This window comes from Portunus trituberculatus, chromosome 9, assembly GCF_017591435.1.
Source record: "Portunus trituberculatus isolate SZX2019 chromosome 9, ASM1759143v1, whole genome shotgun sequence".
NCBI lineage: Eukaryota > Metazoa > Arthropoda > Malacostraca > Decapoda > Portunidae > Portunus > Portunus trituberculatus.
The window spans coordinates 12276679-12293595 of NC_059263.1; the positions used below are offsets into that span (position 1 = coordinate 12276679).

At 46.2% G+C, this 16917-nt stretch overlaps 1 protein-coding gene across 1 annotated transcript; it reads right to left on the reverse strand.

The window, feature by feature from the left end:
* Positions 1–11182: 11182 nt before the first annotated feature.
* Positions 11183–14078, reverse strand: LOC123501411 (ficolin-1-like). The gene is made up of 4 exons (XM_045250233.1): positions 13749–14078; positions 13059–13501; positions 12520–12621; positions 11183–12050 (listed from the first exon to the last, which is right to left on the reverse strand). The coding sequence occupies exons 1-4, from the start codon at positions 14061–14063 to the stop codon at positions 11885–11887; spliced, it is 1026 nt and encodes a 341-aa protein (XP_045106168.1). The 5' UTR covers positions 14064–14078; the 3' UTR covers positions 11183–11884.
* Between the last annotated feature and the right edge of the window lie 2839 nt (positions 14079–16917).

The following is a 16917-nucleotide window of genomic DNA, read 5'->3' on the forward strand; positions in this document are numbered from 1 at the left end:
TCCCCTCCACAAGGGCCTCCCACAGCAGTCTCCTGTTCTGGAAGTTCTTTTGAGGGATGCATTTCTGCTGCATATGACTCTCTTGTAATGGTAAATGTTAATCCATCATTTTCCTATCATGCCTTGCACTCACTTCTCAAGGCGTATGGTACGGTTGTTCGCATTCGACTGGTTTATGATAAGGACTTTCCTTCTAACCGCTGCTATGTAACGTTTATGTCATGTGATGAAGCTCGTTTAGCTTATGAACATGTAGCATCTCTGCCCCTCGCCGGCCATGGCTTTAAAACTGAATTTCTCCAGTCACGTAATATTTCAGACAGTGACATGGATTACATCCCAAATGTTTTTGAAAACTATTTAGAGAATTCAGTTCCAGCAGTCCGCCAGATCCCACCTCCACGTTGGTTTGTGGCGTACTATAGAAATGGGCGTGGGAATTTCATCCATGCCTCCCGGTACCTGTCCAAAGAAATCGGCACGATTCCTGAGGGGAATCTGAAAAAGTATGGGAAGGGGGTGCTTGTGCGAGCAAAAGATCTTACGCAAGCTAGGATGTTGCAACATCTCCCATGCCCTTCTGACAGCATGTTTGAGACTGTTAAGGCTCATCCCACCTTTAACTATAGCAAAGGTTGTGTTTATAGCCAAGACCTCTATGAATTCCCAGAAGAGGAAATACTAGCAATGTGCCCTAGCTCAGTACAAAAGGTGACTAAGATGAGGAACTCCTCCAACATGGTCCTTCTCACCTTTTTTGGGTCCACCCTTCCTGACCGTGTTAATATCGGTCCTATCAACCTTAGGGTGAGGCGCTTTGTTTCTCGCCCTCTTCAGTGCTTCTCATGCTATGGGTACGGTCACGGGAAAAGCTCGTGTAAGGAAGCTTCCCGATGTGGTAATTGCTCTGCACTCGACTCGCATTCAGAGGAGCATTGCAATGGTGCAGCTTATTGTTTTCATTGTCGTGATGCTCACCAGGTACGTTCCAGGCAATGCCCCAGGTATCGCCTGGAGCAGGACATTCTACAGCTTGCCAATAGTCAGTTTATCAGCCTCGGTAGCGCCCGCCGTGAACTCCTGTACCGCCAGAAGGATGGTACTGGTGCGACATCCTATGCTTCATTGGCCGCTCGCTCTTCGGCTGAGTCTGCCGGTCCGAAGACAACTCCTCCTGCTACCTCTCGCTCTGTTGGGGCGGGTGGTACTGTTTATCTGGCTAACAGGTTTGCCATTTTGGCTGATGACTCGGTTGAGTCATCTCTTAGAAGTGACGAGAAAAATACGGACTTGAACAAAGTCACCCATGTAGTAGATGTCCATTTGCCACCTGTATCTCCTAAGCCTTTCAAGGGTCTAACTAAGCGGCACCGCGGCTCTGCGGAGTCGTTAGATTTAGCTCAGCATAAGCAGTCTAAGTTTTCTCCCGGTGCTTATAATCGTGAGTCCTCCAGGGACCGCTCTGCTAGGGTAGCTCCAGTAGTTTCTGTCCAGCCTTCTGTGACGCCCTCCGTCTCAGATCGGGCTTCTTATGATGAGGACGGTCTGAGCATGGAGACGTCCGATGATATTGTCATAGCCGTCCCTCGTGGACCAACTGTATCGGAAAGTGCAGTCCTGCCTGATCCTCGTCCTCCGAGGACCAGTAAAAGTGATGATAGTTCGCATCACCCACCGATAAGCCGAAAGGCTGAGGTCCAACGACCCGGCACACCTCAATTCCCGGTGTCTTCTCGTCGTTTGATTATTTCTAGTCAGGTCAGTCACGGGCAGCCTCAAAAGGCTCGCTCGTCCACTGCACCCAAATAGTCGTCTTCAAGCTTCTACAATGGAACTGTAGAGGCCTTCGCGCCTCGTGGGGGGAACTCCGAGCTTTGCTGTCGGAGTTCTCTCCAGCCTGTGTAGCTCTACAAGAGACTATGATAGGTGATAGTACTTATTCTAGTCCTCCTGGCTATCGTGCTTTTTAACACTCCTTTCCTGACCAGGGCCACCACGGTGGCACAGCTATTCTAGTCCGTCAGGATATACCTGTTATCCCGGTACAACTTAACTCTCCCTTCAGGTGGTTGCTGTTAAGGTCTTTATGGGACGACTGTACACCATCTGCAGTTTATATCTCCTCCTCGGCTTCCTGTCTCCAGGGGTGAGCTTGACGGCCTGGTGCGTCAGCTGACTCCGCCTTTTCTTTTGTTGGGAGATTTTAACGGCCGTCACCCATTGTGGGATGAAGGTGCTAGTAATCCTCGTGGGGTTTTAATCGGTTCTTTTATTGAGGATGAGGGATTGGAGATTTTAAATTCTGGGATGTTACACATTTCCACACTCCTACTGGGACTTTTACAGCTATCGATCTTTCTCTTTGTACATCTAATTCTTTCCTTGATTTTAATTGGCGAGTCCTACCGGATTTACACGGTAGTGACCACTTTCCGATTTTATTGCAATCTGTGAAATCTGAGCCACAGTCCCGGCCACCACGCTGGGTTTTAGACAAGGCAGATTGGCGTCGATTCACAGACCTTAGCTCTTTTATTCGTCCGCTGGCTGACTTTTCTACTTGTGCTGAGGCTGTTGATTATTTTACTGATTTTTTAATTTCTTTAGCCCTTCAGACAATCCCTAGGACGTCAGGTCGCTTTACTAAGCGTCCCGTTCCTTGGTGGAACGCAGCATGCACTGCAGCGGTAAAGAGAAACGGGCAGCTTTCTCGTCTCCGGCGACATCGTGGGGACCCGCAGTGCCTGGAAGCTTTTCGGCGATGCCGAGCTCGGGCCCGCCGCATTTTGAAAGAGGCACAAAGAGCCTCGTGGAAAGCCTATGTCTCTTCCATAAACGTCCGCACCCCTCTTACGGATGTCTTCAACAAAGTCCGCCGAATTGCTGGGAAGTATTCTGCTCCTTCCCCACCAATTTTGTTGTCTGCTGGGCGAACGGTGGCAGACCCTAGGAATGTCGCTGACCTCTTCGCGGAGCACTTTGCCAGTGTTTCCCAGAGGCATCCTGCAGCTCCGGGCGCACGTCACCGCCAGAGAATGGAATCTCTCGGCATAAACTTTTCTTCCGCTGGAGGGGAGTCTTATAATGTCCCTTTCTCTGCTTCCGAGTTGCGGACTGCTTTGTCCCAGTGTCACGACTCTTCTCCTGGGCCAGATGATATACCTTATGCCTTCTTGCGCCACATGTCTGACACTGCTTTTAACTTTCTTTTAAATCTTTATAATATGATTTGGCATACCGGTGACTTTCCATCTTCTTGGGCTGTGGCAGTGGTTCTCCCATTTCCGAAGCCTGGGAAAGATAATCTCCAGGCTACGAACTACCGTCCTATATCTTTAACGTCCTGTATTTGCAAAGTGTTAGAAAAGATGGTAAATATAAGACTCATGTGGTATTTGGAGAGGGGGAAGTACTTGTCACCGGTACAGTACGGCTTCCGAAAGATGAGGTCTACTACTGATGCTCTTTTATCCCTAGAGTCTTCCATTTGTGAGGCCTTCGCTAATCACCACCATCAAGTAACAGTCTTTTTTGACCTGGAGAAGGCCTACGACACGGCTTGGTGTCATGGCATTTTACAGTCTTTGTTTAATTTTGGCCTTCGTGGCCACCTTCCTATTTTTATCCAGCAGTTTTTATCCAGACGTTTTTTACGGGTTCGAGTTGGGAGTGTTCTCTCCGATGCTACAGCTTTAAATGACGGTGTCCCACAGGGAAGTATTCTTAGTGTTACGCTATTCGCAGTTGCAATAAATGGTGTTATAGATACTCTACCGGATGGCGTTCACAGTTCTTTATATGTGGACGACTTGTGCATCTCTTTGCTGCTTCTAGGATGTCACTGATTGAGCGCAAGCTCCAACTGGCGATCAATAGGGTGTCCAGTTGGGCCAACATGAACGGTTTTCGATTCTCCACCTCGAAGACCGTAGCCATGCATTTTGTCGCAACCGTGGTGTCCATCCAGACCCGGATTTATACCTCGCCAATAGACGCCTCTCATGCGTGGAGGCGACTCGATATCTTGGCCTTTTATTTGACAACCGTCTCACCTGGGTTCCCCATTTTCGCTCTCTTAAGGCGTCTTGTCGGCAGGCACTATCCCTTCTTCGGGTTTTAAGTCATACCTCTTGGGGTGCGGACAGGGACACGTTGCTGTTGCTTCACCGTACACTCATACTTCCGAAGCTGGAATACGGCTGTGAGATCTACTCATCCGCAACAGATGCACGACTACGCTCGCTTGACCCCGTGCATCATGCTGGGGTCCGCTTGGCTACGGGTGCATTTCGGACATCTCCAATACCTAGCCTTCTAGTGGATGCTGGTTTCTGGCCGCTCGACCTCCGGCGCCAATCTTCGATGCTCCGGTGTTGGTTTCGCACCCACCGTCTGCCTGATTTTGTCCCCTGTGTGTCAATGTTGCGGGACTCGCGCTCGCAGGCGTATGTCACTCGACCGAGTCTCCCTAAACCTTTTGGCCTACGTGTTGCAAATCTCATGGCAGAGTTATCTATCGACCCCACTCCTGTGTACTCTTTCCGTCTCCCGCGAGTTGGTTATTGGCAGCTTCCTGTTATCTCATTATGCCCTGCCATGGATGGCAAGAAGGATTTTCTGCCAGCTCTGTCCCACACACGGTTTTTAGAACACTTTTTTATGCATTCTGATGATATCCCTGTTTTTACTGATGGCTCCAAATCCGACTCAGGCGTTGGATTTAGTGTGGTTTTCCTCTTTTATCGGTCTGGCAGCCTTCCTTCAGTGGCATCCGTTTTACTGCGGAGCTGTCTGCCATAGTCCTAGCTTTACAAATAATTTTTACTCTACCGGTTTCGTCTTTTACAATTTTTAGTGACTGTCGCAGTGCTCTTACTTCTCTCTCTTGCACTATATCCTTTAACCCTTTGGTTTTATCAGCCCTGGAGTGGCTATACCTTCTTACACAACGAGGATATCGTGTTGGGTTCTGTTGGGTTCCTGGTCACGTTGGTGTTCCAGGGAATGAACACGCAGATCGCCTCGCTAAAGAGGCAGCAAGTCGCGCTCCATCTCCTGCGTCTGTTCCGTTTCGAGATGTCTTTCCTCTAATTCGTGAGGCAGTTGCAGCAATCTGGCAGAGGAGATGGCTAACGGGGGTCGCAACCTCGAAAATGGGAGAGATCACTATTTCCTCTATCCCTCACTGGACATACACCCATGTTCGAGATCGACGTTTACAGACTTTATTGGCGCGACTGCGTATAGGTCACACGTACCTTACACAGAGGTACCTGTTGACCAGGGACCCTCAACCTTACTGTGATGACTGCCTGGTGCCGCTTACCGTGCGGCACCTATTGGTAGAGTGCCCTAGTTTGATAGAGTTACGACACCGCTACCTCTACCGCTGTCGCGGTAGAGATAGCGGTGTCTATTATATCTCAAAGGTCCTTGGACCAAAGTGTCTGGCCCAAGGCCATGACGTTTTTAGATTTTTGGGAGAAGCTGGCCTTCTCCCAAAGCTGTGAATTTTATTTAATTTTATTATATGTATTTTAATGTTTTATGTATATTATTGTAGCTTTTTGTTTTTAATTACCATTAATTTTATCGTTTTTACTTGTTTTAGTTATTTTACGATTTGTTTTAAACCCTTTTGGTTTTAATTAAATAGTTTCATGCGGCGCCATATGACCTATGCTGTTGCGGCGCCTAACACCAAATCCTCCTCCCTTTAAGATTCCCTCATCAAAAATCCTCAAAATCTACTTCAACAGCACCAATGCTGCTAAGCTGGCTACAGATAAAGGTCTTTTAGCCTTCCACATGAGCATACCATCATACAATGTAAAAGTGGAAGAATTCATTCCTATCACCACCTGCATGAGATGCTACGCTATAGAGCAGCACACTACCAACAAATGCACCATGCCAGAAACCCACACAGTATGCTCAGAATGTGCCAGCGATAAACACACTTGGAAGACATGCACATCAAACATCAAAAAACGTCTCAACTGCCTAGCAAACAAGTGCCACTTGAGGAAGAAAATTAAAGAAGAGAAGAGAAAACAAAACAAAAACAGCAGCAAAACATACAGCCAGGCCACCCAAAACAACACCAACTCTAACAACACAAACACACAGAACATAAACATAGAAAAAGATAAGGCCACAAAAATTCTAACGCGCATCCTTCACTCCCACATACTCAACATAGCCAACCCTGGATCATACAATGACGAGCTAAACAATCTATTCAAGCTCAACAACCTTCCTTCCATAAACCTTCCTCCCAACCCGCCATCCAAAAACATTCTTAGCCTCACAGCAGAATGCAAAATCAACACCAAGGAGGTTCAGGTGGCCAACGAGCCAGACGAAGAACCAGAGGAAGAATTAGAAATTGAAGAAATTGAAGAAGAGGCAGAAGACTCACTACACACAATACAAGCTACGGAAAAAGTAAAACCACCACAACCTACACCAACACCAAAAATACAAGGTAAAAATATTGGCCTAAAACTAATTACAAAAAGAACAGCCGGATAGCCGGAAGACCTAGAGCCAATTGAGCTAAAAAATAACATCAAAAAGGGAATATATAAATTCACATATACTTCAACAGCCTACTCTGATGAAGAAATCTTCTTTCTAATTGCCAATGACAAAATCAACCTTTCAGGAGTGTGGACGACTGGCTGGACACTGCCAACAAGACCCGCTGTGATGTAGAACAGGAAAGCACCACTCACAAAAAGGTAACCCGCACCACAAACAAATAAACTCACTCAGTGTACACTATCCACACCACAATCAACACCAACAAATACAAACAAAACACTATGGATAACACACACACAATCACCATATTACAACACAACGTACACACCTGGAAAACCAACAAAAACACACTTGCAAACCTATACAAGGAATTAAATCCTGATGTACTACTGCTAAACAGTCACGGCCTGCCACAAAACGAACACACAAAATCACACATATCACACATATAACATCAACTCATCTGGTGAACCACATTATGGATCTGCCATCCTCATCAAGAACAACATTAAGTGTGTCTAAGACACACACTTAAAGACAATTTTGACACTGTTACGTTCACCGGTTAAACTGGTAAGATTGGCATCGGAGAGCCGGTGAACAATAACAATAAAAAAAAAACACTGCAGGTTCAACTGGTGAGGAAATGCAAAAGGGGGTCACTTTAAAAAGCTATTTTAATAACCCATAATGAAATTGACACATATATAACAAGAAACATGAAACACAGATATATAACATGAAACACAGGAAAATGACATACACATATACATATAACACAGTAATAAATACAACAATAAAGAACCCAACTTAATACCTAACAATAATCCTAATCCTATATAGAGGCAATGTGGAAAGCACGGACGAGGGGAAGTGATACTTATGCGGTGTCGCAGTGGTGAAATGCTGGGTGATGGTTGATCCCACGGCAGAACCAAGAGGCGTTGTGTTCACTGGTTGAGGCTTGGATCTCAACTCCCAATCCAGAAAGCCAAGAGCTGGCTCAACACTTTCGGTTGAGTCGAAAGGGGCCGCGTGAATCCAACTTCGGGACAGTAGCGGGGCTTCATGAAACGGTGACGTGGAAGGTTCACGAGACGGTGGCGTGGAAGGTTCATGAGACGGTGACGTGGAAGGGGAGGCGGAGAGGTGGCGAACGAGGTAACAAGCGGAGGAGGTGATGGTAGTAATGCATGTTACGGGCGGGCCGTAACAACACAGACATACTACAGATCACAATAGACACCAACACGGGACCAGTCAATATAGCCACCACTTACCTCCCCCCCAGACGCCCCTACCTTCCATTCACAGATTTCCACACCCTTGCCAAACAATCACAACCCACATATATCACTGGCGACCTGAATGCTCACCACCCATCACTTGACAACAGACCAAGCAACACAGTAGGGAAATCACTCATGAAGATGGTACAACTTAACCAGTTACAACACCTAGGCCCCACCTTCCCCACCTACCTCTCACACAACGCAGCCACCACACCAGACACCGTATTCGCCAACAGACACACATACCACAACATACACACCCAACAAGGACCTACCACCCCTTCTGATCACCTCCCCATCATCATCACCATCACATCACAAACTATACACATACACTCCTACATACAACATACATAAAGCAGACTGGGAAAAATTTCAGGAAATAGCCACTTTAAAAACACAAGACATAAACACGCAACCAGACATCACACAAAACACACTAGACTCCTCTATAGAACAGTGGATCAACGCAATAAAATACTCCATGACACAAGCCATCCCCACCTCCAACAAAAAGACTATTTTAAAACCAATATACAACAACAAAATAAAAGAACTACAATTCTGGGCAAAAAGACTACTCGACAACAGCCTATTACAAGGATGGACATACACAACATATATTGCCTACAAAAAGATCAGACAATACTTAACCGAGGAATGCAAAACACAAAACAAAGTTAACTGGGAAAACAAAATAAAATCACTCAACACTCTCCATTCCAGCCCCCAAAAATTCTGGCACATCAAAATATTAAAAGGCAATCCATCCACACCCACACCTTACTTAATTAACAACAACCAGAAAATCTTTAAACCTGAAGACAAGGAGGTTATTTACAGAGAGATATGGAGGAATGTCTTTAAAATAAGCCCACAAGAAAACCAACAATATGACCAAGCAACAGAAACAATGGTGGACGAATATTATAACATACACGCAGAGCAAATACATCCATATAAACAAGGCGACCCACACAGACTCAACACAGACAACTACTACACACAGCAGATCACACCCCACAATATCAAACAAACCATCAAAACAATAAAGAATAACACCCCAGGCGAAACAAAATACACAAAACAATACTCCAACACCTACCAGAAGCAGCTTTTGAATGCTACACTAAATTACTAAATATCTCCCTCTCTATGGGTTACTTCCCCCGCCCCTTTAAACATGCCAAACTAATTCTACTACCAAAACCAGGCAAAAACACCACAGACCCAATCAATTACCGCCCCATCTCCCTCCTTGAAGTCCCGGGAAAAATATACGAGAAAATCATAAACAAGAGAAAACGCACATACCTCGAAACAAATAACATCCTTCCCAATACACAGCACGGATTCCGCCCCGCTCGCTCCACGGACACAGCAACCGCTATCTTAACAGGTGTTAGGCAAAACACTCGTGGAGAGAAAGCAATGTTGCATAGCTCTCCGCGATGTGTCAAAAGCTTTCGATAAGGTATAGCAAAAAGGATTAAAATATAAAATCAACAACACCGACATGCCATCGCTACTTAAAAAATTACTGTGTAGCTTTCTAGACAATCGTACAGCAGCCATATCTTTACACAGCTACACAGGCCCACCATTCCAACTACTCAGCGGGGTGCCTCAAGGAAGTTCAATCTCGCCTATTCTATACACACTATACACACACGACACACCTACACCTATCACAGACAGCACACACATTATATACGCAGACGACATAACACAAATCATCACATATGCTGGGAAGTCCAAGAACATGTTTGCCAAAAGTATTGAAAAAGAAATTAAAAACATCAACACCTTTGAACATAAATGGAAAATTAAGGCAAACACGCAGAAATTCACACTCCTCCCCATAGCATCAAGAAACCTAAAACCAGTTAACATAAATGGAAACAACATACCATATGCCACAGAGGCAAAAGTATTAGGACTCACGCTTGGTAGAAGCGGTTACGCGAAACACGTCCATGAAATAACAAGAAAAGCCCAGATAGCCATCAACACCATGAGACGTTTTCAAACATTAAACAACAACATAAAACTACACCTAGTAAAAGCGTGCGTGCTCCCAATTCTAACATATCCTGCTTACGCCCTCAACGCACTATCTAAATCCCAAGTAAATAAATTACAAAAAAAAAAAAAAAAAAACATAGCACTCAGATTTGCTTTCGATATCAGGCATCCATATAGTCACACCACCGAAGAGCTGCACACACTTGCCAATATAACACCCATCAACATCACACTGTTCAATAGAGGAAACAAAACACTACACACACTTACACACACACTCAGAGACAACACATTCAACAATATCATACAAGAACATGAACACAACAAAGATCACTCATGGTTTAGAAAACCTATAAACAACCTTTCAAGTGAACCACCAGACCCTATTTACACTTAACAACACCAATAATCCAGAAGAATTCTCCCAAATAAACTTATAAAATACACACGCAAAAAACTTAAGCTTCAACTCCGCTCCTACTCAAGATCAGACATCGCCGAGCAACCCCGACCGCCGACTGGCTAAAACAGAAAACACAATAAAAGATCAGCAAGGCGGTTTGCCCGCCAACTTTACTCTCTACTACTATATTTCTTCCCTTTTCACCCCCACTATTTTCTTCCACTCATTTCTTATTTACCCCCCACTATCTATCCCACCCTTACTGTTACTGTTACTTCACATTAAGAGGCGTGCCCATTTGCCTCGCCATGCCGGGATGTGTGTGTGTGTGTGTGTGTGTGTGTGTGTGATGTCTGCGACTGTGAATGTGTGTGTGTGTGTGTGTGTGTGATGTCTGCGACTGTGTGTGTGTGTGTGTGTGTGTGTGTGTGTGTGTGTGTGTGTGTGTGTGTGTGTGTGTGTGTGTGTGTGTGTGTGTGTGTGTGTGTGTGTGTGTGTGTGTGTGTGTGTGTGTGTGTGTGTGTGTGTGTGTGTGTGTGTGTGTGTGTGTGTGTGTGTGATGTCTGTGACTGTGGGACCACACATTAAGAGGCTTGCCCATTTGCCTCGCCGCCCAGGGACTCGAACCCGGCCCTCTCGATTGTGAGTCGAGCTTACTAACCACTACACTACGCGGTGTGTGTGTGTGTGTGTGTTATTCATATTCACCTCGGTTTCCTACTGGTCACCTAGCCAGTCTTCCCCATTACGGAGCGAGCTCAGAGCTCAAAGACCGATCTTCGTGTAGGACTGAGACCACAACACATTCCACTCACCGGGAAAGAGAGGCCACAGCCCCTCGAGTTACATCCACGTTACGTCCACGCGTAGGTTCGAATCCCACCACATACCGCTTGAAGGAATGTCATTTGTCGAGTGGTTTAGAGTTACCTACATGTCACCATGATACCCAGGCTGTAGGTGGAGATGTAATTGCCTTACACCAAAGATGCACTTGGGTGGTGATGTGGGCCCTAATATGGATACCACTATGAATAAAATTGGGGTATTCCTTTACATGGGGCTGGTCGTAAGAGTAGGTGAGTGATACATAACAGTGGTGGTCTGGCACAACGTCCTGTGCATAGTGATACATAACAGTGGTGGTCTGGCACAGCGTCCTGTGCATAGTGATACATACTAGTGGTGGTCTGGCACAACATCCTGTGCATAGTGATACATAACAGTGGTGGTCTGGCACAGCGTCCTGTGCATAGTGATACATAACAGTGGTGGTCTGGCACAACGTCCTGTGCATAGTGATACATAACAGTGGTGGTCTGGCACAGCGTCCTGTGCATAGTGATACTTAACAGTGGTGGTCTGGCACAGCGTCCTGTGCATAGTGATACTTAACAGTGGTGGTCTGGCACAGCGTCCTGTGCATAGTGATACATTACAGTGGTGGTCTGGCGCTGCGTCCTGTGCATAGTGATACATTACAGTGGTGGTCTGGCACAGCGTCCTGTGCATAGTGATACATTACAGTGGTGGTCTGGCACAGCGTCCTGTGTGGTGTGTGCTTGTGTGCAGTGTGCGCACCTCTCATCGTGCCTTCCGCTGCCAACAAGAGAGCGGCTCAGAAGGCGGGGCGGGTCATGAGGGACGTTTGTTTGAGGGAGTAGTGGTAGCCCTTCCAGTGAAACCAGTTGATGCCGTCGGCGAAGGAGGTGTGGTTGCCCACATGCTGATAGCCGTTCAGGTTTGCTCTGTGGCACGCAGCGTACCAAAAGCCTCCCCGGAATCTGAAAGCAACAGAGCACTTACTAAGGTGTTCATGCTGCCATACATTGGAGAGCGGCTTGACCTTGTGCCTTGAGGGCTGAAGTGGTTAGAACTCTTAAGATGTAATGCACTATGCTCCACTCATGGCCAGGACGTTGCCACCAAAGACGAAAGTCATGGTGCCTTACTCTCCATTTCCTAAGATGAAGCAGTCAATTCTGAATTACTACTTTCTCTCCATTGACAGCCTAACTTGGTCTTTCTTTCAGACAAAAACTGGCGTCCTCCCGAGTGCTAACTCTTGTATTTTCTGTAGCTATTGTGAAACTGACTAAGATTAGTAATTATTACAATCTTAACAATAGACAACCAATGTAAGATGCTGTTGTTGTTATTGTTGTTGTTGTTGTTGGTGGTGGTGGTGGTGGTGGTGGTGGTCCAGCAGATTCTGCTGCACTTTTATGTTGTGTTGTGTTGCATCGTGCTTACTTTTGGGCGCAGTTGTCATTTCCCTCGTCGTTGTCAGCATCATGTGTGCTGAATGAGAAACCGCTATGACCTGCTAGGCTGTCCCCTGCATCGCCACTGTACCTGTCACACACACACACACACACACACACACACACACACACACACACTAAATGGTTACAATGAATTGAGAGAATAGTATATTTTCAGGCACGGTAGCAATCATGCATGTGGTGATGGTGTTTGTGTACGGCTGTTATGGTTATTACTGTAAACAAGATGAATATAAAAGAATTGAATATAATGAGCGGTGATGGCACAGTACAATCTTTGTGACGAGGTGGCCGCTGCTGATGCACCATTGGTGGCTGAATCACTGGCGAGGCGGAGGTGGGTGGTAAAGGTGGGAAGGGTGTGGCGCAGGCAAAAACATTAACATACATTATTTCCATCTGGTATATACTTGAGAGAGAGAGAGAGAGAGAGAGAGAGAGAGAGAGAGAGAGAGAGAGAGAGAGAGAGAGAGAGAGAGAGAGAGAGAGAGAGAGAGACAGTCTCACCTTCCAACACTGAGGCGGAACTTGGTCGCTGGTGTGCCCACGTGGAAGAATCCGTACTTAGCCCACCGATGTTCTCCCTCGTAATCGTGCAGGTCAGTCCGTAGCTCCTGCAAGGTGGTGGAGGTCAGCTGGTGCAGAAGGTCAAGGCCCAGCCAGAATTCACCCTCCAGGTCGCCGAAGCCCAACTGATACTCGATCCAAGTGCGGAAGAAATCTTGGCGGACGGCATCACTGGTGCGCCGCTGGAAGACGGTCCAACCCCCGCCGTCGACGGTGTGGTCGCAAAACACGGTGACGCGGTGGTGGGGTTGCCCAGGGAAAGGGTATACCTGGCGCAGGCCGCTCCCACTGTCCCCGGAGTCCAGTAAGTCCTTGCAGTGACGTGGCCGAGACTCCCATTTGTTTACAGCAACACTGACCTGCTGCACCACTTCCCTTGCATCCTGCAAAGCATAGGGCAAAGAGAGAGGCCATGTTTACGTCACACGTGGAGACGGAGCTCGGCGTCCTGCATTGCCACTCATTAACATCCAACACAAGGATGGTGACTCATTTGAGTCTCAACTTACATCAAAATGCATTATGGAAAACCATCACAGCTCGATAGATTTAGAAGATTTTGTTTGGGATAACACTACGTCTTGTAGGAGAGCCAGACAACGTGTAAGATATAGCGCTGATTTGACTTACCTCCACGAGGGACGCGTAGCGGTTGACCTCTTGCCCCGTCCTACAGGAGTCCAGGGCGGCAGCCACGCAAGTGTCACTGTAGCCTGCGACCGTCAGTAGACTGGATAAAAGAGAGCGATCGTTCTTGAGGCCTGAACAGCTATTCTCCTCAGCAACGGGAAGCGCGCTGTTTGCCTGGGTCACGGCCACACTCATGGTGAGGAGCACAAGGAACTTCATCGCAAGTAATTGCTGTCCAGAGCAGCTAACCAAGGCGACCGTAGCGGTGAGCACTGTGGAGCGGAGTGGCATATCTTGAGCACTTTGACTCTCCATGGACAACTTAATCTTGGTCACGAAAGTCGCAAGAATATGGCAATCATTTGGTAAGGATGCCAGTTCGTCTGTTATCGCGCTAGCAACAGATACACCAGCAGGATCTTCCCATCTTTATAGTGTTGTGGGTGTTAGGAGTTGTGACGTCATGTACTACAGAAGTAGAATGTGATGCTACCATGAGCAAGGCTGACGTATTGGTAAAGCTTAGCACAGTTTGGAGAGATTTCTGAAATGATGTATTTTAGGTAGGTACTACACCTTTGAACAGTGGCCACAGCCTCATGTATGGAGGATAGATAGAGTAATGGTCTTCCATTGAAGATATATGTACGTACTTGATCACAGACCAATCTTCAATTGGAGAGCCTGACAAAAATAAGTGGTAAGTGTTCACATATAAAGTTGAATAATAATGTTATTTGGCAAATTACATAAACAAAATTTAATTTGTCTGGGTCATGGTTTTATGAGTGAGGCCCAAACTCATCACTCACGTGGTAATCACTTAGCTCTATTGCAATCTTGCATATATGACGAGTATGCAGTTATTGTCGGGATGGCTGCCTCATAGTTGTAATGAAAGACACTCGTTTTTCTTCATTTCCTCTACTGAAGGTTTGCCTGGCGGCGCCGCAACGTCAGCCTTGCTTCACAGTTTACCCCCTCCACGTTCACTGTACCATGCAGGAGGGGAATCCCAAGGCGCTGGTAGTGAAACATTCGCAAGCATTTTACTAAGCATTTTACAAAGGGCTTTAAGAGTGTTTCCTGGATCCTAGTAATAAATTAACGGAGATTTAAGGTTGTCTGGAAAAATAAATCATCCAGACAAGCCAAATAATAATGTTTGTGATCATGAATGTAGTTGCACAGAGAGAGAGAGAGAGAGAGAGAGAGAGAGAGAGAGAGAGAGAGAGAGAGAGAGAGAGAGAGAGAGAGAGATGCAAATCATTAGGTTTGGTTGGTTCGCAATTTTCTAGTTACTAGTAAAACTGCAAGATTCACAAGCCTACTCAATTTTTCACAAAAGTTCAGTTAGCTGGAGTAGAATCTTCACGTCATGTGCGTGTTATCAAACCACTATATTTCAAGTCAATATCACCACGCAGACAGCAAGCAATGTGGTGACATGAGCTGAATACCACGTAGTACATCATCTCGGCTCTCGGATGCATCGTCACCTTGGGACGATCTCTTTTCTCTTTTCTTTTTTCCCATTATTGTGTTGGAGGACACTGCCAAGGACAGCACACATACATGAGAGAAAAAAAAATACTAGGAAAAGTCCCTTTTGGCCGCCTGTTCCCCAAAAGAATGTCGGCAGGAAGTTCCAGAGTTTACCACAGGAAGGGATGAATAAGTATTGAGAATACTGGTTAACTTTTACACTAGTGAGGTGGACAGAAAAGGGATGAGGAAAAGTAGAAAGTGTTGTGCAGCGAAGTCGACGCAGGGATTCCGGCGTCCTAAAAAAATTGAAGGATCAGCTGGCGACGCTGAAGGAACGTGTCATGTTCTGCAGAGCATGTGATCCACCACCGAGGGGCTGAGATGCCCCGCTACCCGTGTCTGGCTGCAGCTTCTCACGCTGCATGCAGGTGGCGGGCCTGCTAGTGCTGCTGCTGTTAATGTTGTGCTTCTTCACCTAATATTCAGCCCCGTCTCCACAGCCGTAATTGACCCTAATCATCCAGTTAATTTTCTTGTTAACATGAATAAACAAGACAACTATCTAGAACACACACACACACACACACACATACACACACACACACACACACACTTGGTGACTCACAAACACCGACAAGCTACAGACATGGACTAAGTAAGCTAAAGAGGACCAATGAGCAGTACACATACGTTGCATGAGTGACTCACTGCGCCTTTGCCACCACAGTCTGCCAAAACAAACGACGGTTCCTTGTCAGTAATTTTCAGTCACTGATCTCGAGTTCGAAAAGAGAGGAGGCCAGCCAGTCAGTACGTGTGAATGTACTGACCACCTCACACACGAAAAACCTCATGAATTAAAAAAATACAATAATGTGAGAGGGAGAGGGGAGTTCTGCCCTCTTTGGCGCCATCAGAGTGGAGTTCCTATTGATCTGAGGGAGAGAGGGGAGTGGAACAACAACAACAACAATAATTAACCAACAACAACAGCAGCAACAACAACAACAGCAACAACAACAACAACAACAACAACAACAACATTTAACCAACATCAACAACCAACAACAACATCAACAGCAACACAATAAGTCTGGTTTCGTCTGGTTGTTTATGTGAAAGAGTAATGGAGCCTTGCTTAGACATGAAATAAGGATGGCGGGAACCACTTACAAACTAACCTACAGAGGAAGCAGGGAGTCAAGGCTGGCTGTGTTGTTGGCAAGAGATGAGATGAGGAGACTGCCTGACTGGCTGGCTGGCTGGCTGGCTGGCCAATCAAGATGTACCGGTACCTTGATCGGCCTCGGAGAATTTTCATTATTGTCGTTACATTTATATAATTCTGAAGTAAATTATTACCGGTAACACTCTTTGATAGCCATGAGTGAGCGCCCATGCATGCAGCGCAGAATACCTAACAGGAACATCTACCTGTACTTTGCCAGACAAATGCAACTTTCAACTCGCTATAACTCAAATTGTGTCTGGAGTTGAGGATCAGATGGTAGTATATTCAAAGCTGCGTCTATTGGTATGAGTCCTGTGCCATTGAAAAACATGCACATGAAATGGATGAAAATTCCTTGATGCTCACAACATGTTATTCGCTGCATCACTCGTAGCAAACACTGTTCATCGTACAAGACTCATTGTTCTGTTGTGTTCTTGCTTGAGGTGT

What these genes read in the sequence shown, in the direction of transcription:
- LOC123501411 (XM_045250233.1), bottom strand. Translation starts at nt 14,063, where the DNA reads ATGGAGAGTCAAAGTGCTCAAGATATGCCACTCCGCTCCACAGTGCTC. An exon ending in GCTACGCGTCCCTCGTGGAG is followed by an intron (nt 13,502 to 13,748) that starts GTAAGTCAAATC and finishes TATGCTTTGCAG; the next exon opens with GATGCAAGGGAAGTGGTGCA. An exon ending in AATGACAACTGCGCCCAAAA is followed by an intron (nt 12,051 to 12,519) that starts GTAAGCACGATG and finishes TGTTGCTTTCAG; the next exon opens with ATTCCGGGGAGGCTTTTGGT.